The sequence below is a fragment of the Struthio camelus genome, chromosome 38 (genome assembly GCF_040807025.1).
Source record: "Struthio camelus isolate bStrCam1 chromosome 38, bStrCam1.hap1, whole genome shotgun sequence".
In the NCBI taxonomy this organism is placed as follows: domain Eukaryota; kingdom Metazoa; phylum Chordata; class Aves; order Struthioniformes; family Struthionidae; genus Struthio; species Struthio camelus.
Genome location: NC_090979.1, coordinates 447,066 through 469,253, shown reverse-complemented (window position 1 = coordinate 469,253; position 22,188 = coordinate 447,066). Strand labels below are relative to the sequence as shown.

The 22,188-nt window shown below is 73.2% G+C and overlaps 1 protein-coding gene across 1 annotated transcript in view; it reads right to left on the bottom strand.

Moving 5' to 3' along the window:
* Positions 1-350: 350 nt before the first annotated feature.
* IQSEC2 (IQ motif and Sec7 domain ArfGEF 2) overlaps positions 351-22,188 on the bottom strand; it is a 37,753-nt gene continuing 15,915 nt past the window's right edge. Inside the window, 15 exon segments of the mRNA XM_068924111.1 lie at positions 351-447; positions 1,125-1,492; positions 2,633-2,682; positions 3,890-4,054; positions 4,812-4,928; positions 4,931-4,972; positions 5,486-5,585; positions 5,680-5,805; positions 6,275-6,414; positions 6,505-6,671; positions 7,167-7,289; positions 7,383-7,544; positions 8,609-9,480; positions 10,253-10,786; positions 11,959-12,205. Coding sequence (XP_068780212.1) covers positions 351-447; positions 1,125-1,492; positions 2,633-2,682; positions 3,890-4,054; positions 4,812-4,928; positions 4,931-4,972; positions 5,486-5,585; positions 5,680-5,805; positions 6,275-6,414; positions 6,505-6,671; positions 7,167-7,289; positions 7,383-7,544; positions 8,609-9,480; positions 10,253-10,786; positions 11,959-12,205 — 3,310 coding nt within the window.

The following is a 22,188-nucleotide window of genomic DNA, read 5'->3' as shown; positions in this document are numbered from 1 at the left end:
GCGTCAGGTCTCGGCGGGGATTGGGGGGGGTCGTCCGCCGCCGCCACGAGCTGCGTCAGGTCTCGGCGGGGATTGGGGGGGGTCGTCCGCCGCCGCCACGAGCTGCGTCAGGTCTCGGCGGGGATTGGGGGGGGGGGGTCGTCCACCGCCGCCACGAGCTGCGTCAGGCCTCGGCGGGGACGGGGGGGGGTCGTCCGCCGCCGCCACGAGCTGCGTCAGGTCTCGGCGGGGATTGGGGGGGGTCGTCCGCCGCCGCCACGAGCTGCGTCAGGTCTCGGCGGGGATTGGGGGGGGTCGTCCCGCCGCCGCCACGAGCTGCGTCAGGTCTCGGCGGGGACGGGGGGGGGGCCTCACACCACGGTGCTGATGCGGTTGCCCCCCTTGGGCTTGGGGGGGCCCGGGGGGGGCTGGGCCAGGGGCGAGGTGGGGCCGGCGGGCGAGTGGGGGCTGAGGGGGGTGTGGGGCGAGGGGGGGGGCAGGGGCGGGTAGGGGGGGTGGGGGGGGATGGGCGAGTGGGGCGGCGGGTGGTGGTGGGGGTGGTGGTGATGGTGGTGGTGGTGGGGGGGGGGTGGTGGTGGTGGTGGTGGGCGCCGGGGGGGGCCCGGCCGCGCCGCCCCCCCGCCGCCGCCGCGCAGGGCCCCCCCGCCGCCGCCGCCCCCCCCCCCGAAGACGAAGTGCTTGGCGGGGCCGGGGGGGGGCGGGGGGCGGTGGGGCGGGGCGGGGGGGCCGGGCGCGTAGGCGTGGGGCAGCCCGTGGTGGGGGGGGGCGGCCGGGCTGTAGAGGGGCAGGGGCGAGAGGGGCTGGCGGGGCGGGGGGGGGGCGGCCGGGCCGGCCCCCCGCTTGCCGGGCCGGTGCAGGGTGTAGTGGGGGTGGGGCGGGGGGAAGCCCCCGCCGGGGGGGCCGTGCTGCTGGGGGGGCGCCGACAGGGGCGGCTGGGGCCCGCCGGGGAAGCGGGGGGGGGCGCCGGCGGCGATGGCCGGCAGCGGCGGGGGGGGCGCCGGGCGGCCGGGGGGCGGCGGCTGCTGGTGCGGCGGCGGCGGCGGCGGCGGGGGCGGCGGGGGGGGGGCGGCGGCGGCGGGGGGGGCGGCTGGGGGTAGGGGGGCGGCGGCGGCGGGGGGCCGGGCCCCCCGCCGCCGCCGCCCCCGGGCCCCCCCCCGCCGCCGTGGCAGTACTGGGCGTGCAGGGCCTGCAGCTTGGAGGGGCCGTCGGGGGCCGGGGGGGGGCCGGCGGCGGCGGGGGGGGGGTGGTGGTGGTGGTGGTGGTGGTGGGAGGAGGAGGCCGAGGAGGAGGAGGCCGAGGCCGAGGGGCAGGCGGCGGCGGCGGGGGGGCCCGGGGGGGGCCCGGGGGGGGCCTTGCCCCGGCGGCTGCCGAAGAGGGAGCCCAGGAAGGACGAGGAGTTGGAGACGGGCCGGGGGGGCGGCTTGTAGCAGCCCTCGGCCCCCCCCGCCGGCGCCCCCCGCGGCTGCGGCCGGGGGCTGCTGATGATGGAGCCCTGCGCCGGGGGGGGGGGGGGGGGCGGCGTCAGGGGGGGCAAGCTCCGCCCCCCCGGAGCAAGCCCCGCCCCCTGGGGGAAAGCCCTATCCACTAGGAGTGTCCCATTCCATATATGGGCAAGCCCCGCCCCCCCGGAGCAAGCCCCGCCCCTGGGGGAAAGCCCTATCCACTAGGAGCGTCCCATTCCATATATGGGCAAGCCCCGCCCCCTGGAGCAAGCCCCGCCCCATAGAGGGAAAGCCCTATCCACTAGGAGCGTCCCATTCCATATATGGGCAAGCCCCGCCCCCATGGAGCAAGCCCCGCCCCCTGGGGGGAAAGCCCTATCCACTAGGAGCGTCCCATTCCATATATGGGCAAGCCCCGCCCCCCTGGAGCAAGCTCCGCCCCCTGGGGGGGAAAGCCCTATCCACTAGAAGAGTCCCATTCCATATATGGGCAAGCCCCGCCCCCTGGAGCAAGCTCCGCCCCCTGGGGGGAAAGCCCTATCCACTAGGAGCGTCCCATTCCATATATGGGCAAGCCCCGCCCCCCTGGAGCAAGCTCCGCCCCCTGGGGGGAAAGCCCTATCCACTAGAACAGTCCCATTCCATATATGGGCAAGCCCCGCCCTCCTGGAGCAAGCCCCGCCCCCACTGACAGGAAGCCACACCCACGAGGATAGCCCCATTCCATATATGGGCAAGCCCCGCCCCTAGGATTAGCCCCGCCCCCACTGACAGGAAGCTCCACCCACTAGGACTTTCCCACACCATATATGGGCAAGCCCCGCCCCCAGGGTCAGCCCCCACCCCCACTGACAGGAAGCTCCACCCACTAGGATAGCCACACCCCACACAGGGGCAAGCCCCGCCCCCAGGGTTAGCCCCATCCCATATAGGGGAAGCCACACCCACTAGTATTAGCCCCACCCCGTGGGTAGACAAGCCCCACCCCCTACAGTAAGCCCCACCCTCCAGGATTAGCCCCACCCTCCCAGGCTGCCCCCCCACCCCCACCCCGTGGATGGGAAGCCCCGCCCCCTAGCGCCAGCCCCACCCCATTGGTGGACAAGCCCCGCCCTGCACGCAGAGGCCCCGCCTCCTGCCGGGGGGCGGGGCGGGGGGCGGGGCCGGGGGCGGGGCCAGCCCCCCCTCACCTCGATGGTGCTGTCCAGGGAGCCCACGCTGTTGCGCCGGCCCCGCTTGCCTGGGGGGGGGGACACGGGGGGGGGGGGTCACACACCGTGGGTCGAGGGGGCCCGCGGCCGGCCCCACGGCGGGACCCACGGCGGGGGTGACGGCCCCCCCGGACCCATTGGGGGACCCACGGCAGGGGCGATGGCCCCCCCGGCCCCATGGCGGGACCCACGGCCCCCCCAGACCCCCGGCGGGACCCGCAGCCGGCCCCACGGCGGGGGCGATGGCCCCCCCGGCCCCACGGCGGGACCCACGGCGGGACCCACGGCGGGGGTGACGGCCCCCCCAGACCCATTGAGAGACCCACGGCGGGGGCGACGGCCCCCCCAGACCCACGGCGGGACCCGCGGCGGGGGCAACGGCCCCCCCAGACCCACGGCCGGCCCCAGGGCGGGGGCAACGGCCCCCCTGGCCCCACGGCGGGACCCGCGGCCGGCCCCACGGCGGGGGCGACGGCCCCCCCAGACCCACGGCGGGACCCGCGGCCGGCCCCACGGCGGGGGCGACGGCCCCACGGCGGGGGCAATGGTCCCCCAGACCCATTGGGGGACCCACGGCGGGGGCAACGTCCCCCCCCAGACCCCCGGCGGGACCCACGGCGGGGGCAACGTCCCCTCCCAGGACCCCACGGCAGGAGCAACCTCCCCCCCAGACCCCCGGGGGGACCCACGGCGGGGGCAACGTCCCCCCCAGCCCCACAGTGGGACCCACAGCAGGAGCAACGTCCCCCCCCAGACCCATTGAGAGACCCACGGCGGGGGCAACGGCCCTCCCAGACCCACGGCGGAACCCGCGGCAGGGGCAACGGCCCCCCCCAGACCCATTGAGAGACCCACGGCGGGGGCAACGGCCCCCCCCAGCCCCACAGCAGGAGCAACGTCCCCCCCCCAGACCCATTGAGAGACCCACGGCGGGGACAACGTCCCCCCCCAGACCCCCGGCGGGACCCACGGCGGGGGCAACGGCCCCCCCAGCCCCACAGTGGGACCCACAGCAGGAGCAACGTCCCCCCCCAGACCCATTGAGGGACCCACGGCGGGCGCAACGGCCCCCCCGGCCCCACAGTGGGACCCACGGCGGGGACAACGTCCCCCCCAGAGGGGGCACCGTCCCCCCCAGACGCCCGGTGTCCCCGTGGCAGGGGCAACGCCTGCCCCCAGAGGGACCCACGGCAGAGGGAGCCCCCCCCCCGAGCCCCGGCGGCCCCCCCGGCTCACCGCCGTCGGAGAGGTCGCGCAGGGAGCTGCTCAGGGCGCTGCGCTTGAGCCCCTCGGGGGGGGCGAAGGCCTCGTCCAGGCTGCTGCGGCTCAGCCCGTTGAGGGCGTCGCGGGGGGGGCCCCCGGCCCGCGCCCCCGCCACCCCCTTCTGCTTCTCCAGCTCGGCTGCGGCACGCCGGCGCCCGTCACCCCGGCGCCCCGGCGCCGCCACCCCCCGGCGCCCCCGGACCCCCCCCCGGTGCTCCCAGCGCCCCCCGTGGCCGTCCCGGCGCCCCCGGACCCCCCCCCGGTGCTCCCAGCGCCCCCCGTGGCCGTCCCGGCGCCCCCGGACCCCCCCCCGGTTCTCCCAGTGCCCCCCGTGTCCGTCCCGGTGCCCCCAGACCCCCCGTGTCCGACCCGGTGCCCCCAGACCCCCCCCCGGTTCTCCCGGCGCCCCCCCGTGTCCGTCCCGGTGCCCCCAGCACCCCCCCCGGTGCTCCCAGCGCCCCCCCGTGTCCGTCCCGGTGCCCCCAGACCCCCCCCCGGTTCTCCCAGCGCCCCCCGTGTCCGTCCCGGTGCCCCCAGACCCCCCCCCGGTGCTCCCAGTGCCCCCCGTGTCCGTCCCGGTGCCCCCAGACCCCCCCCCGGTGCTCCCAGTGCCCCCCGTGTCCGTCCCGGCGCCCCCGGACCCCCCCCCGGTGCTCCCAGCGCCCCCCGTGTCCGACCCGGTGCCCCCAGCGCCCCCCCCCGGTGCTCCCAGCGCCCCCCGTGTCCGACCCGGTGCCCCCAGCACCCCCCCCCGGTGCCCCCAGACCCCCCATGTCCGACCCGGTGCCCCCAGCGCCCCCGCCGGTGCTCCCAGCGCCCCCCGTGTCCGTCCCGGTGCCCCCAGCGCCCCCCCCGGTGCCCCCGGCGCCCCCCCGGGGCCCCGCGCGCGGCTCACCCTCCACGCGGTACTTCTCCATCTCCTGCACCTCGGCCACGGACTCGCGCAGGTCGCTGGCGAAGCGCAGCCGGTCCTGGGGGCTCGGCGCGTTGAAGACGATCAGCACCTTCCGCTCCCCCCCGGCGCCGCCGACAGCAGCTTGATCCCGAACTGGTAATCTGGGGCGCCGCCGTGGGTCAGCCCGGGGGGCGCGCGGCGGCCGGGGGGGCTGCGGGAGGCTGGGGCGTCCCGCGGGGCGCCGGGGGGCGGGGGGGGGTGTCCCGTGGGGTGCTGGGGGGGCGTCGCGTGGGGTGCTGGGGGGCAGCGGGGTGTCCCGCGGGGGCTCCATGGGGCACCATGGGGCAGGCAGCAAGCAGTGGGGGGTGCCGTGGGGCACCACTGGGCAGCAGGGTATCCCCTGGGGGGCTCCGTGGGGCAGCGGGGTATCCCGAGAGGGGGCCCCGTGAGGCAGCAGGGCCTCCCGTGGGGCTGCTGTGGGGCACTGAGGCATCCTGTGGGGGTGCCATGGGGCAGCAGGGCATCCCACAGGGGCACCACGGGATGCCGTGCGGCAGGGAGCTTCCCGCGGGGGCTCCGCGGGGCAGCTGTGGGGCAGCGTAGGGCAGGAGGGCACCCCGGGGAGGGCACCCCACGGGGCAGCAGGGCACGCCGCGGGGCGCCGTGGGGCTCACAGGCGTTTTGGAAGAGCTGCATGTGCATCTCGACGAGGGGGAAGCTCTGGCGGAAGCTGTAGGTCACCAGGATCTTCTTCTTCTGGAAGATCTTCGTCACCTGCCGGGGCGCGAGGTCAGCGGGGACCCCGGCGTCCGGGAGCCCCGCCCGGGGGGGGCCCAGGCGTCCGGGCCCCGCTCCGCCCCGCGCTCACCACCAGCAGGTCGTTGAAGAGGAAGACCTCGCGCTGGTGCAGCCCCAGGCGCTGGGGCCGGTTGGGGTCGGGCACCTCATAGAGCTGGCAGCAGCACACCAGGCGCCGGTGGGGCAGGGACAGCACCTGGGGGGCGGGGTCAGTGCCGGGGATGGAGCCTGGCCGGCCCCGCCCCCTGCACCCTCAACGTTGCCCTGCCCCACGTGTAGCGTCACCTAGAATAGCCCCATCCCTCCGTAGGGTCACCTAGAACGCGCTGCCCTGACTGTGGGGCCACTTGGAGCATCGCCCCATAGCATCACCTAGAACTTTCCTCCATAAGGTCACCTACGCCATCCCTCCCTAGACGCACCCAGGACGTTAACCCACAGCACCACCCACAACATCATCTCTCCAGAGTAGCACCTCCAGCACCAGCCCATAGGAACACCTAGAACATCCTACTTCGGCTATAGGTCCCCTAGAACATCCTTCCAGAGCGTCACGTAGGATGCGCCTCCATAGGCTCACCTACGGTACCTCTCCATAGGGTCACCTACAAGCCCTGGCCCCCACCCAGGGCCCTCTCCGCCCCTGGCCCCGCCCCTTCACCCACCGGCTTCTTGCCGACGATCATGCGCTCGACGGCCTGGACCTGGGAGACGTGGTCATCGTTGGTGCGCAGCTCCCGGCTCTGGATGCGCTGGTAGATGCCCACCAGCATGTCCCGGGGGATGTCCTCGCCGTTGTCCACCCCTGCGTGACCCCCGGCCCCCGCTCAAGAACCCAGATTCTCGAGCGGGTGGGTGCCGTCGGGCTGGCGAGGGACGGGGCCGCGGCTCTCACCTCGCAGGTTCTTGATGAAGTCCTCCAGCTTCATCTTGCGCTCGGCCTTGACGCTGGGGCTGTACATGTCGGTGTTGAGGAGGATGATGGCGAAGGCCAGGATGAAGATGGTGTCTGGGTTCCGGAACTGGCGCAGCAGGGCCGCGTTACACACGCAGTAGCGCTGGCTGTGGGGCGGACAATCCCCACGGCCCATGGGGTGAGGGAGCCCCACGGCCACCCCCACACGGCCAGGGCTGGCCTGGCCGGGAGGGTTCTAGACCGCACAACAGTCCTGGTGCGATCCAGGCCCCCGCTTCCCTAGAACACGTGGGGCATCACAGGTGAGGGCAGCCCCCTCAGTCCCTTGGATCACCTAGAACGTCATCCAGCCACGCATGGGTACCACCTGTAATGTCCCCCACCCCACCCCCCTCCACGGTCCCTTGGGTCACCTAGAACGTCACTCTGGCTTGGCTCCACTGCCCTGGCACCCCCACCGGCACCTCCACCTCGACCTGCCCCTGTCTAGGGCAACCGAGGACGCAGCTCCCTTCTGCCCAGAGAACGCCCGTTCTGCAGGTCGCTCTCGACTGCACAACTGCTTCTAGACCGTGCAATGTCTCAACGGCCTCGCTGGCCCTGACGGCGCCAGAGGACAGGAGGCAGGCGCCAGCTCTCACCTGAAGGCCTCGATCAAGCGCTCGACCTTCTGGGCCTCGCCCTGCACCCGGATGTGGGACTGGAACTTGCGGAGCGCCTCGTCCAGCTCCATGCCGGAGAAGTCCATCTCGTCCACCACGCAGCTGCAGGAGAGCCGCGACGCCCCGAAGTTGGCCTCGGCCCCGAGCGCCGGCACGGGGACACCCCCCGCCGCCCCCCAGCCCCCCACCGCTTACTCGAGAACGTCGCGGTTGAACTGCTTCTGCCGGTTGCCGAGGAACTCGCCGATCATCTGCCGGCTCAGCCCCTTGCGCTCCAGGATGAAGTGGGCGACCCCCACGGGGGTGTCGGAGAGGAAGCCCCTCTCGATCAGGTACTGGATCCCCTTCTCCGGCTTCCTGCGCAGGGACGGACCCCGGCTTGCCTGGAGCCGGGCCCGGAGCCCTCCTAGCAGCGCCGCCCCGTCCCCGCTGGGCAGGGCCTCGACCGCCCCCCTGGGGTCACCCGAAATGCCACCCAGTCCTCCCCATAGGCTCACCTAGAATATCACCATGCTCTACCTACAGGGCCACCTAGAACACCACCCTGTCCTTTCTCTGGGGTCATCTAGAACACCACCCTGGCCTCTGTATAGGATCATCTAGAACAACGCCCTGTCCTCGCTATAGGACACCTAGAACACCACACTGTTTTCCTATAGGGTCACCCAGAACATCACCCTGTCCTTGCTATAGGGTCACCTAGAACACCACCCTCTCTTACCCATGGGGTCCCCTAGAACACCACCCTCTCTTACCCATGGGGTCCCCTAGAACACCATCCTGTCTTACCCATAGGGTCACCTAGAACACCACGCTCTCTTCCCCATGGGGTCACCTAGAACATCACCCCGTCTTTCCTATAGGGTCACCTAGAACACCACCCTCTCTTACCCATGGGGTCCCCTAGAACAACGCCCTGTCTTCCTCATGGGGTCACCTAGAACACCATGCTCTCTTCCCCATGGGGTCACCTAGAATATCACCCCGTCTTTCCTATAGGGTCACCTAGAACACCGCTCTGTCTTACCCATGGGGTCACCTAGAACACCACGCTCTCTTCCCCATGGGGTCACCTAGAATTTCACCCCGTCTTTCCTATAGGGTCACCTAGAACATCACTCTGTCTTCCCCATGGGGTCACCTAGAACACCATGCTCTCTTACCCATGGGGTCACCTAGAATATCACCTCGTCTTTCCTATAGGGTCACCTAGAACATCACTCTCTCTTACCCATAGGGTCACCTAGAACAACGCTCTGTCTTCCCCACGGGGTCATTTAGAACACCACCCCGCCCTCCCCGTAGGGTCACCTAGAAGACCACCCTGTCCCTCCTCTAGGGTCACCTAGAGCAGCACGCTGCCGTCCCTACAGGGCCGCCCAGGGCCTCGCGCGCCCCCCGGCCGCCCCCGCGCCCCTCACTTGTTGAAGAGGTTGAGGCCGATGCGGTACTGCCGGCGCTGCACCACGTCGTTGTTGAGGGCCGGCGAGTCCCAGCTCTGGCGCGGCTCGCGCTGGTAGGTCTGCTTGCCGGCGGGCGGGGGGCCGGGGGGCTGCGGCGGGGCGGCCGGCGGGGGCGGCGGGGGCGGCGGGGGGGGGTCGCGCAGGCTGTCGCGCGACGAGGACCCCGAGGAGCAGTTGAGGGTCTCGTTGGAGTTGGAGCTGCTGCGCAGGCTGTCGTTGTCGCCCTCGGAGCCCTCCTCGGGGGGCCCGGCGGCGGGGGGCGGCGGCGGGGGCGGCGGGGGCGGCGGCGGCTCGGCGTGGAAGCAGCGGTGCGGGTGGGGGGCGCGGGCGGGCGGGTTGCCCGGGGGGCCGCCCCGGGGCAGGGTGCCCCCCGCCTCGGCCTCGAAGGGGCCCCCGCGGCTGAGGGAGCCGCGGTCGGAGCGGTCGCTGAGGTCCACGGAGCTGTCGCTGGGGGGCTCCACGGTGAGCAGGGGCAGGTGCCCCCCGCCGGCCCGGCCCCGGCACTCCAGGCAGGGGGGGCCGCGGCGCGGCGGGGCCGGCGCCCCCCCGCCGGGCCCCTCCTCGGGGCCGCCCCAGGGCTCGGGCCGGGCCGGGGGGTTGGCGGCGGCGGGCGGGGGCGGCGGGGGGCCGGCGGGGGCCCCCTCGGCGCTGGGGGGCCGCGACAGCGGGGAGCCGGGCAGCCCCTCGTCCAGGTAGAGGGTGACGTCGCTGAAGGAGGTGGCGGCGCTGTCGCCCGCCGGCCCCGGCCCGCCCTCGGGGGGCCCCGGCGCCCCCGGGGGGGCCCCCCGGCACCCCAGCGCCTCGTCGATGGAGGCCGCCAGCGACTGCACCTGCCCGGGGCGGGGGGGGGGGGCGGAGCTCGGAGCCGGGCCACGCCCCCGAGCCTCTAGCCCCGCCCATTGCTGCAAGCCCCGCCCCCGAGCCTCTAGCCCCACCCAGTGCCATAAGCTCCGCCCCAGAGCCTCTAGCTCCTCCCCCAGAGCCACCCCCCACTCTGAGCACCCAGCTCCGCCCTCAGAGCCCCAAGCCCCACCCCTAGCACAAGCCACACCCCCAGAGCCCCAAGCCCCACCCCCAGAGCCCAAAGCACCTCCCCTAGCATAAGCCCCTCCCCCCAGAGCCCCAAGTCCCACCCCAGCACAAGCCCCGCCCCCAGAGCCCCAAGCCCCTCCCCTAGCACAAGCTCCACCCCCAGACCCCAAAGCCCCACCCCAGCACAAGCCCCACCCCCAGAGCCCCCAGCTCCACCCCTAGCACAAGCCCAGCCCCCAGAGCCCCAAGCCCCACCCCTAGCACAAGCCCCGCCCCCAGAGCTCCAAGCCCCACCCCAGCCCAAGCCCCACCCCCAGAGCCCCAAGCCCCACCCCTAGCACAAGCCCCACCCCCAGACCTCCAAACCCCACCCCTAGCACAAGCTCCACCCCCAGACCCCAAAGCCCCACCCCAGCACAAGCCCCGCCCCCAGAGCCCCAAGCCCCACCCTTAGCACAAGCTCCACCCCCAGAGCCCCCAGCCCCACCCCTAGCACAAGCCCCGCCCCCAGAGCCCCAAGCCCCGCCCCAGCCCCAGCCCCGCCCCCAGAGCCCCCAGCCCCGCCCCCACCTGCTGGGCGAAGGCCTCCTCCAGGTCGGCGGCGCCGGGGCCGAAGTCGGCGGAGGCCGAGAGGTGCCGGGGGGGGCTGGGGGGGCTGGGCGGACCCCCGCCGTCCGGGCTCCCCCCGCCGCCGCCGGGGCCCCCCAGGGCGGCGGGGGGCTCGGGGGGGCCGGCGGGGGGCTCGGCCGCGGCGCCGTCCAGGCCGGCGCGGCAGGAGCCGCCGTAGCGGGGGGGGCGGCGGGGCCCGCGCGGCCCCCCCAGCGCCCCCTCGTCCAGCGAGGCCGGCTTGCCCTCGAAGTAGGGGGCGGGGGGCGGCGGGGGGCCGGGCCCCGGGGCGGGGGGCCCGCGGTCGTACTCCTCGAAGGAGAACTGCAGGCGCATGCCGGCCAGGGCCAGGCGGCGCGAGCGGCGGCTCTCGGCGGCCGAGCTGCGCAGCCGCTCGAACTTCTTGGCCATGCGGTAGCGGCGGAAGGCGGCCTGGATGGTGCGCGCCGCCCGCCGCGTCCGGAAGTAGCCGCCGTACTTGCGCTCCAGCAGCTCCACCTGCCGCCGCCGCCGCCGCCGGGGCCGGGGGGCGCCGGGGGGCACAGGCAGGGACAGCGGGATGGGGACGTGGGGACGGGGGGGGCAGGGATGGGGACGGGGGATGTGGGGGGGACAGGGATGGGGACGTGGGGGGGACAGGGATGGGGACGGGGGACAGGGATGGGGATGGGGACGGGGGACGGGGGACGTGGGGACAGGGACGGGGATGGGGACGTGGGACGTGGGGACAGGGACGGGGATGGGGATGGGGACGTGGGACGTGGGACGTGGGGATGGGGACGTGGGACGTGGGACGTGGGGACGGGGACGTGGGACGTGGGGACGGGGACACGGGGACGGACACAGGGACGGACACGGGGACGGACAGGGCAGGACAGTGACAGAAGTGAGGTGACGCCCGGGGCGGGGGCAGAAGGCAGCAGGGGGACGGAGGGGGCAGCGCTGGGCTGGCCCGAGACCCCCACTCACCTGGGACCCCCCCGGCCCGGGACCCCCACTCACCTGGGACCCCCCCGGCCCGGGACCTCCACTCACCTGGGACCCCCACTCACCTGGGACCCCCCCGGCCTGGGACCTCCACTCACCTGGGACCCCCACTCACCTGGGACCCCCCCCCAGCCCCAGAACCCCCGGACCCCCCTGGGCCAGGATCACCCCGGACTCCCTCACCCGGGACCCCCCCTCAGCCCGGGACCCCCCTGGCCTGGGACCCCCCCTCCTCCGGTCTGAGACCCCCTCGCCCAGGACCCCCCCCCAGGCCAGGACCCCCCTGGCCTAGGACCCCCCCCCCAGCCTAAGACCCCCTCACATGTGACCCCTGCTAGCCTGGGACCCCCCTGGTCTGAGACCCCCTCGCCCGGGACCCCCCCCCAGCCCGGGACCCCCCCTGGTCTGAGACCCCCTTGCTGGGGATCCCCTCACCCAGGACCCCCCTGGCCCAGGAACCTCCAGCCCAGGACCCCCCCCAGCCTGGGACCCCCCCTTGCTGGGGATCCCCTCACCCAGGACCCCCGCCAGTCCGAGACCACCCTTGCTGGGGATCCCCCCACCCGGGACCCCCGCCAGTCCGAGACCCCCCTGGTCTGAGATGCTCTTGATGGGAACCCCCTCACCCGGGACCCCCCCCCAAAGCCCGGGACCCCCCCGCGCGGCGGCGGCGGCGGCGGCACCTTCTTGTCCTGGAGATCGCTGGAGAGCTCGTAGCTGTCGCTGAGCGCCTTGGCCCGCTTGCTCTCCTCCTCCTCCTGCTTGCGCAGGGCCACGCTGGCCGGCTGGGGGGGCAGCCGGGGGGCCCGGCCCCAGGGCGGCCCCGGCCCCGCCGCCCCCCCGGGCCCCGGCGCCTCGGCGGCCGCCTGCCTGCCGGGGCTCTCGGGCAGCGGCCCCCCGCCCTCGCTGCCCGGGCCCTCGCCCTCCACGCTGCGGGACACGGGGCGCCGTCAGCTACCCGGCCTAGGCGCCCCCTCCCGGCACCTAGAGCCCCCCCCCGGGGACCGCGGACGCCCGGAGCCCGTCTAGAGCCCCCCCCGGGGACCGCGGACGCCCGCAGCCCGTCTAGAGCCCCCCCCGGGGACCGCGGACGCCCGGAGCCCGTCTAGAGCCCCCCCCCGGGGACCGCGGATGCCTGGACCCGTCTAGAGCCCCCCCCGGGGACCGCGGACGCCTGGACCCGTCTAGAGCCCCCCACCGGGGACCGTGGACGCCCGGAGCCCGTCTAGAGCCCCCCCCCGGGGACTGCGGATGCCTGGACCCGTCTAGAACCCCCCCCGGGGACCGCGGACGCCCGGACCCGTCAAGAGCCCCCCCCCCCCCGGTGCCCGTGGACACCTGGACCTGTCTAGAGCCCCCCCCGGGGACCGCGGACGCCTGGACCCGTCTAGAGCCCCCCGCCCCAACACCCAGAGATATCTAGAGCCCCTCCAGGCAACTAGGACTGTCTAGATCCTGTCTAGAGCCCCGTGGGGCACACGGAGCCTCTCTGGAGTCAGTCTACAGCCCCCCTGGGTCACCTACAGCCCCTCCGGAGACAGTCTAGAGCCCCGTGGGGCACCTACAGCACATCCAGCGCCCCCGTGCCGCACCGACAGCCCCTCTGCAGACAGTCTAGAGCCCCGCGGGGCACCTACAGCACATCTAGCGCCCCCCTGGGTCACCTACAGCCCCTCCGGAGACAGTCTAGAGCCCCCGCGGGGCACCTACAGCACATCCAGCGCCCCCGTGCCGCACCGACAGCCCCTCCGCAGACAGTCTAGAGCCCCGCGGGGCACCTACAGCACATCTAGCGCCCCCGTGCCGCACCGACAGCCCCTCTGCAGACAGTCTAGAGCCCCGCGGGGCACCTACAGCACATCTAGCGCCCCCGTGCCGCACCGACAGCCCCTCTGCAGACAGTCTAGAGCCCCGCGGGGCACCTACAGCACATCTAGCGCCCCCGGGCCGCACCGACAGCCCCTCCGCAGACAGTCTAGAGCCCCGCGGGGCACCTACAGCACATCTAGCGCCCCCGGGCCGCACCGACAGCCCCTCCGCAGACAGTCTAGAGCCCCGCGGGGCACCTACAGCACATCTAGCGCCCCCGTGCCGCACCGACAGCCCCTCCGCAGACAGTCTAGAGCCCCGCGGGGCACCTACAGCACATCCAGCGCCCCCGGGCCGCACCGACAGCCCCTCCGCAGACAGTCTAGAGCCCCGCGGGGCACCTACAGCACATCCAGCGCCCCCGTGCCGCACCGACAGCCCCTCTGCAGACAGTCTAGAGCCCCGCGGGGCACCTACAGCACATCTAGCGCCCCCGTGCCGCACCGACAGCCCCTCCGCAGACAGTCTAGAGCCCCGCGGGGCACCTACAGCACATCTAGCGCCCCCGTGCCACACCGACAGCCCCTCCGCAGACAGTCTAGAGCCCCGCGGGGCACCTACAGCACATCTAGCGCCCCCGTGCCGCACCGACAGCCCCTCCGCAGACAGTCTAGAGCCCCGCGGGGCACCTACAGCACATCCAGCGCCCCCGTGCCACACCGACAGCCCCTCCGGAGACAGTCTAGAGCCCCGTGGGGCACCTACAGCACATCCAGCGCCCCCGTGCCGCACCGACAGCCCCTCTGCAGACAGTCTAGAGCCCCGCGGGGCACCTACAGCACATCTAGCGCCCCCCTGGGTCACCTACAGCCCCTCCGGAGACAGTCTAGAGCCCCCGCGGGGCACCTACAGCACATCCAGCGCCCCCGTGCCGCACCGACAGCCCCTCCGCAGACAGTCTAGAGCCCCGCGGGGCACCTACAGCACATCTAGCGCCCCCGTGCCGCACCGACAGCCCCTCTGCAGACAGTCTAGAGCCCCGCGGGGCACCTACAGCACATCTAGCGCCCCCGTGCCGCACCGACAGCCCCTCTGCAGACAGTCTAGAGCCCCGCGGGGCACCTACAGCACATCTAGCGCCCCCGGGCCGCACCGACAGCCCCTCCGCAGACAGTCTAGAGCCCCGCGGGGCACCTACAGCACATCTAGCGCCCCCGGGCCGCACCGACAGCCCCTCCGCAGACAGTCTAGAGCCCCGCGGGGCACCTACAGCACATCTAGCGCCCCCGTGCCGCACCGACAGCCCCTCCGCAGACAGTCTAGAGCCCCGCGGGGCACCTACAGCACATCCAGCGCCCCCGGGCCGCACCGACAGCCCCTCCGCAGACAGTCTAGAGCCCCGCGGGGCACCTACAGCACATCCAGCGCCCCCGTGCCGCACCGACAGCCCCTCTGCAGACAGTCTAGAGCCCCGCGGGGCACCTACAGCACATCTAGCGCCCCCGTGCCGCACCGACAGCCCCTCCGCAGACAGTCTAGAGCCCCGCGGGGCACCTACAGCACATCTAGCGCCCCCGTGCCACACCGACAGCCCCTCCGCAGACAGTCTAGAGCCCCGCGGGGCACCTACAGCACATCTAGCGCCCCCGTGCCGCACCGACAGCCCCTCCGCAGACAGTCTAGAGCCCCGCGGGGCACCTACAGCACATCCAGCGCCCCCGTGCCACACCGACAGCCCCTCCGCAGACAGTCTAGAGCCCCGCGGGGCACCTACAGCACATCTAGCGCCCCCGTGCCGCACCGACAGCCCCTCCGCAGACAGTCTAGAGCCCCGCGGGGCACCTACAGCACATCCAGCGCCCCCGTGCCGCACCGACAGCCCCTCCGCAGACAGTCTAGAGCCCCGCGGGGCACCTACAGCACATCTAGCGCCCCCGTGCCACACCGACAGCCCCTCCGCAGACAGTCTAGAGCCCCGCGGGGCACCTACAGCACATCCAGCGCCCCCGTGCCACACCGACAGCCCCTCTGCAGACAGTCTAGAGCCCCGCGGGGCACCTACAGCACATCTAGCGCCCCCGTGCCGCACCGACAGCCCCTCTGCAGACAGTCTAGAGCCCCGCGGGGCACCTACAGCACATCTAGCGCCCCCGGGCCGCACCGACAGCCCCTCCGCAGACAGTCTAGAGCCCCGCGGGGCACCTACAGCACATCTAGCGCCCCCGGGCCGCACCGACAGCCCCTCCGCAGACAGTCTAGAGCCCCGCGGGGCACCTACAGCACATCTAGCACCCCCGTGCCGCACCGACAGCCCCTCCGCAGACAGTCTAGAGCCCCGCGGGGCACCTACAGCACATCTAGCGCCCCCGTGCCGCACCGACAGCCCCTCCGCAGACAGTCTAGAGCCCCGCGGGGCACCGACAGCACATCTAGCGCCCCCGTGCCGCACCGACAGCCCCTCCGCAGACAGTCTAGAGCCCCGCGGGGCACCTACAGCACATCTAGCGCCCCCGTGCCGCACCGACAGCCCCTCCGCAGACAGTCTAGAGCCCCGCGGGGCACCTACAGCACATCTAGCGCCCCCGTGCCGCACCGACAGCCCCTCCGCAGACAGTCTAGAGCCCCGCGGGGCACCTACAGCACATCCAGCGCCCCCGTGCCGCACCGACAGCCCCTCCGCAGACAGTCTAGAGCCCCGCGGGGCACCTACAGCACATCTAGCGCCCCCGTGCCGCACCGACAGCCCCTCTGCAGACAGTCTAGAGCCCCGCGGGGCACCTACAGCACATCTAGCGCCCCCGTGCCACACCGACAGCCCCTCCGCAGACAGTCTAGAGCCCCGCGGGGCACCTACAGCACATCTAGCGCCCCCGGGCCACACCGACAGCCCCTCCGCAGACAGTCTAGAGCCCCGCGGGGCACCTACAGCACATCTAGCGCCCCCGTGCCGCACCGACAGCCCCTCCGCAGACAGTCTAGAGCCCCGCGGGGCACCTACAGCACATCCAGCGCCCCCCGTGCCGCACCGACAGCCCCTCCGCAGACAGTCTAGAGCCCCGCGGGGCACCTAGAGCACATCCAGCGCCCCCGTGCCACACCGACAGCCCCTCCGCAGACAGTCTAGAGCCCCGCGGGGCACCTACAGCACATCTAGCGCCCCCGTGCCACACCGACAGCCCCTCCGCAGACAGTCTAGAGCCCCGCGGGGCACCTACAGCACATCTAGCGCCCCCGTGCCACACCGACAGCCCCTCCGCAGACAGTCTAGAGCCCCGCGGGGCACCTACAGCACATCCAGCGCCCCCCGTGCCGCACCGACAGCCCCTCTGCAGACAGTCTAGAGCCCCGCGGGGCACCTACAGCACATCTAGCGCCCCCGTGCCACACCGACAGCCCCTCCGCAGACAGTCTAGAGCCCCGCGGGGCACCTACAGCACATCTAGCGCCCCCGTGCCGCACCGACAGCCCCTCCGCAGACAGTCTAGAGCCCCGCGGGGCACCGACAGCACATCTAGCGCCCCCGTGCCGCACCGACAGCCCCTCCGCAGACAGTCTAGAGCCCCGCGGGGCACCTACAGCACATCTAGCGCCCCCGTGCCGCACCGACAGCCCCTCCGCAGACAGTCTAGAGCCCCGCGGGGCACCTACAGCACATCTAGCGCCCCCGTGCCGCACCGACAGCCCCTCCGCAGACAGTCTAGAGCCCCGCGGGGCACCTACAGCACATCTAGCGCCCCCGTGCCGCACCGACAGCCCCTCCGCAGACAGTCTAGAGCCCCGCGGGGCACCTACAGCACATCTAGCGCCCCCGTGCCGCACCGACAGCCCCTCTGCAGACAGTCTAGAGCCCCGCGGGGCACCTACAGCACATCTAGCGCCCCCGTGCCGCACCGACAGCCCCTCTGCAGACAGTCTAGAGCCCCGCGGGGCACCTACAGCACATCTAGCGCCCCCGTGCCGCACCGACAGCCCCTCTGCAGACAGTCTAGAGCCCCGCGGGGCACCTACAGCACATCTAGCGCCCCCGGGCCGCACCGACAGCCCCTCTGCAGACAGTCTAGAGCCCCGCGGGGCACCTACAGCACATCTAGCGCCCCCGTGCCGCACCGACAGCCCCTCCGCAGACAGTCTAGAGCCCCGCGGGGCACCTACAGCACATCTAGCGCCCCCCGTGCCGCACCGACAGCCCCTCTGCAGACAGTCTAGAGCCCCGCGGGGCACCTACAGCACATCTAGCGCCCCCGTGCCGCACCGACAGCCCCTCTGCAGACAGTCTAGAGCCCCGCGGGGCACCTACAGCACATCTAGCGCCCCCGTGCCGCACCGACAGCCCCTCCGCAGACAGTCTAGAGCCCCGCGGGGCACCTACAGCACATCCAGCGCCCCCGTGCCGCACCGACAGCCCCTCTGCAGACAGTCTAGAGCCCCGCGGGGCACCTACAGCACATCCAGCGCCCCCGTGCCGCACCGACAGCCCCTCCGCAGACAGTCTAGAGCCCCGCGGGGCACCTACAGCACATCTAGCGCCCCCGTGCCGCACCGACAGCCCCTCCGCAGACAGTCTAGAGCCCCGCGGGGCACCTACAGCACATCTAGCGCCCCCGTGCCGCACCGACAGCCCCTCCGCAGACAGTCTAGAGCCCCGCGGGGCACCTACAGCACATCCAGCGCCCCCGTGCCACACCGACAGCCCCTCCGCAGACAGTCTAGAGCCCCGCGGGGCACCTACAGCACATCTAGCGCCCCCGGGCCGCACCGACAGCCCCTCTGCAGACAGTCTAGAGCCCCGCGGGGCACCTACAGCACATCTAGCGCCCCCGTGCCGCACCGACAGCCCCTCTGCAGACAGTCTAGAGCCCCGTGGGGCACCTACAGCACATCTAGCGCCCCCGTGCCGCACCGACAGCCCCTCCGCAGACAGTCTAGAGCCCCGCGGGGCACCTACAGCACATCTAGCGCCCCCGGGCCGCACCGACAGCCCCTCCGCAGACAGTCTAGAGCCCCGCGGGGCACCTACAGCACATCTAGCGCCCCCGTGCCGCACCGACAGCCCCTCCGCAGACAGTCTAGAGCCCCGCGGGGCACCTACAGCACATCTAGCGCCCCCGGGCCGCACCGACAGCCCCTCCGCAGACAGTCTAGAGCCCCGCGGGGCACCTACAGCACATCCAGCGCCCCCGTGCCGCACCGACAGCCCCTCTGCAGACAGTCTAGAGCCCCGCGGGGCACCTACAGCACATCTAGCGCCCCCGTGCCACACCGACAGCCCCTCCGCAGACAGTCTAGAGCCCCGCGGGGCACCTACAGCACATCTAGCGCCCCCGTGCCGCACCGACAGCCCCTCTGCAGACAGTCTAGAGCCCCGCGGGGCACCTACAGCACAGCTAGCGCCCCCGTGCCACACCGACAGCCCCTCTGCAGACAGTCTAGAGCCCCGCGGGGCACCTACAGCACATCTAGCGCCCCCGTGCCGCACCGACAGCCCCTCCGCAGACAGTCTAGAGCCCCGCGGGGCACCTACAGCACATCTAGCGCCCCCGTGCCGCACCGACAGCCCCTCCGCAGACAGTCTAGAGCCCCGCGGGGCACCTACAGCACATCTAGCGCCCCGTGCCGCACCGACAGCCCCTCTGCAGACAGTCTAGAGCCCCGCGGGGCACCTACAGCACATCTAGCGCCCCGTGCCACACCGACAGCCCCTCTGCAGACGGTCTAGAGCCCCGCGGGGCACCTACAGCACATCTAGCGCCCCCGTGCCGCACCGACAGCCCCTCTGCAGACAGTCTAGAGCCCCGCGGGGCACCTACAGCACATCCAGCGCCCCCGTGCCGCACCGACAGCCCCTCCGCAGACAGTCTAGAGCCCCGCGGGGCACCTACAGCACATCTAGCGCCCCCGTGCCGCACCGACAGCCCCTCCGCAGACAGTCTAGAGCCCCGCGGGGCACCTACAGCACATCTAGCGCCCCCGTGCCGCACCGACAGCCCCTCCGCAGACAGTCTAGAGCCCCGCGGGGCACCTACAGCACATCTAGCGCCCCCGGGCCGCACCGACAGCCCCTCCGCAGACAGTCTAGAGCCCCGCGGGGCACCTACAGCACATCTAGCGCCCCCGTGCCGCACCGACAGCCCCTCTGCAGACAGTCTAGAGCCCCGCGGGGCACCTACAGCACATCTAGCGCCCCCGGGCCGCACCGACAGCCCCTCCGCAGACAGTCTAGAGCCCCGCGGGGCACCTACAGCACATCTAGCGCCCCCGGGCCGCACCGACAGCCCCTCCGCAGACAGTCTAGAGCCCCGCGGGGCACCTACAGCACATCTAGCGCCCCCGTGCCACACCGACAGCCCCTCCGCAGACAGTCTAGAGCCCCGCGGGGCACCTACAGCACATCTAGCGCCCCCGTGCCGCACCGACAGCCCCTCTGCAGACAGTCTAGAGCCCCGCGGGGCACCTACAGCACATCTAGCGCCCCCGTGCCGCACCGACAGCCCCTCCGCAGACAGTCTAGAGCCCCGCGGGGCACCTAGAGCACATCTAGCGCCCCCGTGCCGCACCGACAGCCCCTCCGCAGACAGTCTAGAGCCCCGCGGGGCACCGACAGCACATCCAGCGCCCCCGGGCCGCACCGACAGCCCCTCCGCAGACAGTCTAGAGCCCCGCGGGGCACCTACAGCACATCTAGCGCCCCCGGGCCGCACCGACAGCCCCTCTGCAGACAGTCTAGAGCCCCGCGGGGCACCTACAGCACATCTAGCGCCCCCGTGCCGCACCGACAGCCCCTCCGCAGACAGTCTAGAGCCCCGCGGGGCACCTACAGCACATCTAGCGCCCCCGTGCCACACCGACAGCCCCTCCGCAGACAGTCTAGAGCCCCGCGGGGCACCTACAGCACATCTAGCGCCCCCGTGCCGCACCGACAGCCCCTCCGCAGACAGTCTAGAGCCCCGCGGGGCACCTACAGCACATCCAGCGCCCCCGTGCCACACCGACAGCCCCTCCGCAGACAGTCTAGAGCCCCGCGGGGCACCTACAGCACATCCAGCGCCCCCGGGCCGCACCGACAGCCCCTCCGCAGACAGTCTAGAGCCCCGCGGGGCACCTACAGCACATCTAGCGCCCCCGGGCCGCACCGACAGCCCCTCTGCAGACAGTCTAGAGCCCCGCGGGGCACCTACAGCACATCTAGCGCCCCCGGGCCGCACCGACAGCCCCTCCGCAGACAGTCTAGAGCCCCGCGGGGCACCTACAGCACATCCAGCGCCCCCGTGCCGCACCGACAGCCCCTCCGCAGACAGTCTAGAGCCCCGCGGGGCACCTACAGCACATCTAGCGCCCCCGTGCCGCACCGACAGCCCCTCTGCAGACAGTCTAGAGCCCCGCGGGGCACCTACAGCACATCTAGCGCCCCCGTGCCGCACCGACAGCCCCTCTGCAGACAGTCTAGAGCCCCGCGGGGCACCTACAGCACATCTAGCGCCCCCGTGCCGCACCGACAGCCCCTCCGCAGACAGTCTAGAGCCCCGCGGGGCACCTACAGCACATCCAGCGCCCCCGTGCCGCACCGACAGCCCCTCCGCAGACAGTCTAGAGCCCCGCGGGGCACCTACAGCACATCTAGCGCCCCCGGGCCGCACCGACAGCCCCTCCGCAGACAGTCTAGAGCCCCGCGGGGCACCTACAGCACATCTAGCGCCCCCGGGCCGCACCGACAGCCCCTCCGCAGACAGTCTAGAGCCCCGCGGGGCACCTACAGCACATCTAGCACCCCCGTGCCGCACCGACAGCCCCTCCGCAGACAGTCTAGAGCCCCGCGGGGCACCTACAGCACATCTAGCGCCCCCGGGCCGCACCGACAGCCCCTCTGCAGACAGTCTAGAGCCCCGCGGGGCACCTACAGCACATCTAGCGCCCCCGGGCCGCACCGACAGCCCCTCCGCAGACAGTCTAGAGCCCCGCGGGGCACCTACAGCACATCTAGCACCCCCGTGCCGCACCGACAGCCCCTCCGCAGACAGTCTAGAGCCCCGCGGGGCACCTACAGCACATCTAGCGCCCCCGTGCCGCACCGACAGCCCCTCCGCAGACAGTCTAGAGCCCCGCGGGGCACCTACAGCACATCTAGCGCCCCCGTGCCGCACCGACAGCCCCTCCGCAGACAGTCTAGAGCCCCGCGGGGCACCTACAGCACATCTAGCGCCCCCGTGCCGCACCGACAGCCCCTCCGCAGACAGTCTAGAGCCCCGCGGGGCACCTACAGCACATCCAGCGCCCCCGTGCCGCACCGACAGCCCCTCCGCAGACAGTCTAGAGCCCCGCGGGGCACCTACAGCACATCTAGCGCCCCCGTGCCGCACCGACAGCCCCTCCGCAGACAGTCTAGAGCCCCGCGGGGCACCTACAGCACATCTAGCGCCCCCGTGCCGCACCGACAGCCCCTCCGCAGACAGTCTAGAGCCCCGCGGGGCACCTACAGCACATCTAGCGCCCCCGGGCCGCACCGACAGCCCCTCCGCAGACAGTCTAGAGCCCCGCGGGGCACCTACAGCACATCTAGCGCCCCCGTGCCGCACCGACAGCCCCTCTGCAGACAGTCTAGAGCCCCGCGGGGCACCTACAGCACATCTAGCGCCCCCGTGCCGCACCGACAGCCCCTCCGCAGACAGTCTAGAGCCCCGCGGGGCACCTACAGCACATCTAGCGCCCCCGTGCCGCACCGACAGCCCCTCCGCAGACAGTCTAGAGCCCCGCGGGGCACCTACAGCACATCTAGCGCCCCCGTGCCGCACCGACAGCCCCTCTGCAGACAGTCTAGAGCCCCGCGGGGCACCTACAGCACATCCAGCGCCCCCGTGCCGCACCGACAGCCCCTCCGCAGAGAGTCTAGAACCCCCGCGGGGCACCTAGAGCCCCTCTGCAGACAGTCTAGAGGGGACACGCGGACGCAGACGTCCCCCCCGGGGACACGCAGACGCACGGACGGACCCGCGGGGACGCACGGACGCGGCAGCTGGGGCCGGCGCGCTCCCCGCTCCCACCCGACGGCACGCACCCGCACGGAGGGTGCACGGCCCCCCCCCCGCCCCCCCCCCAGGGGGCCCAGGCGT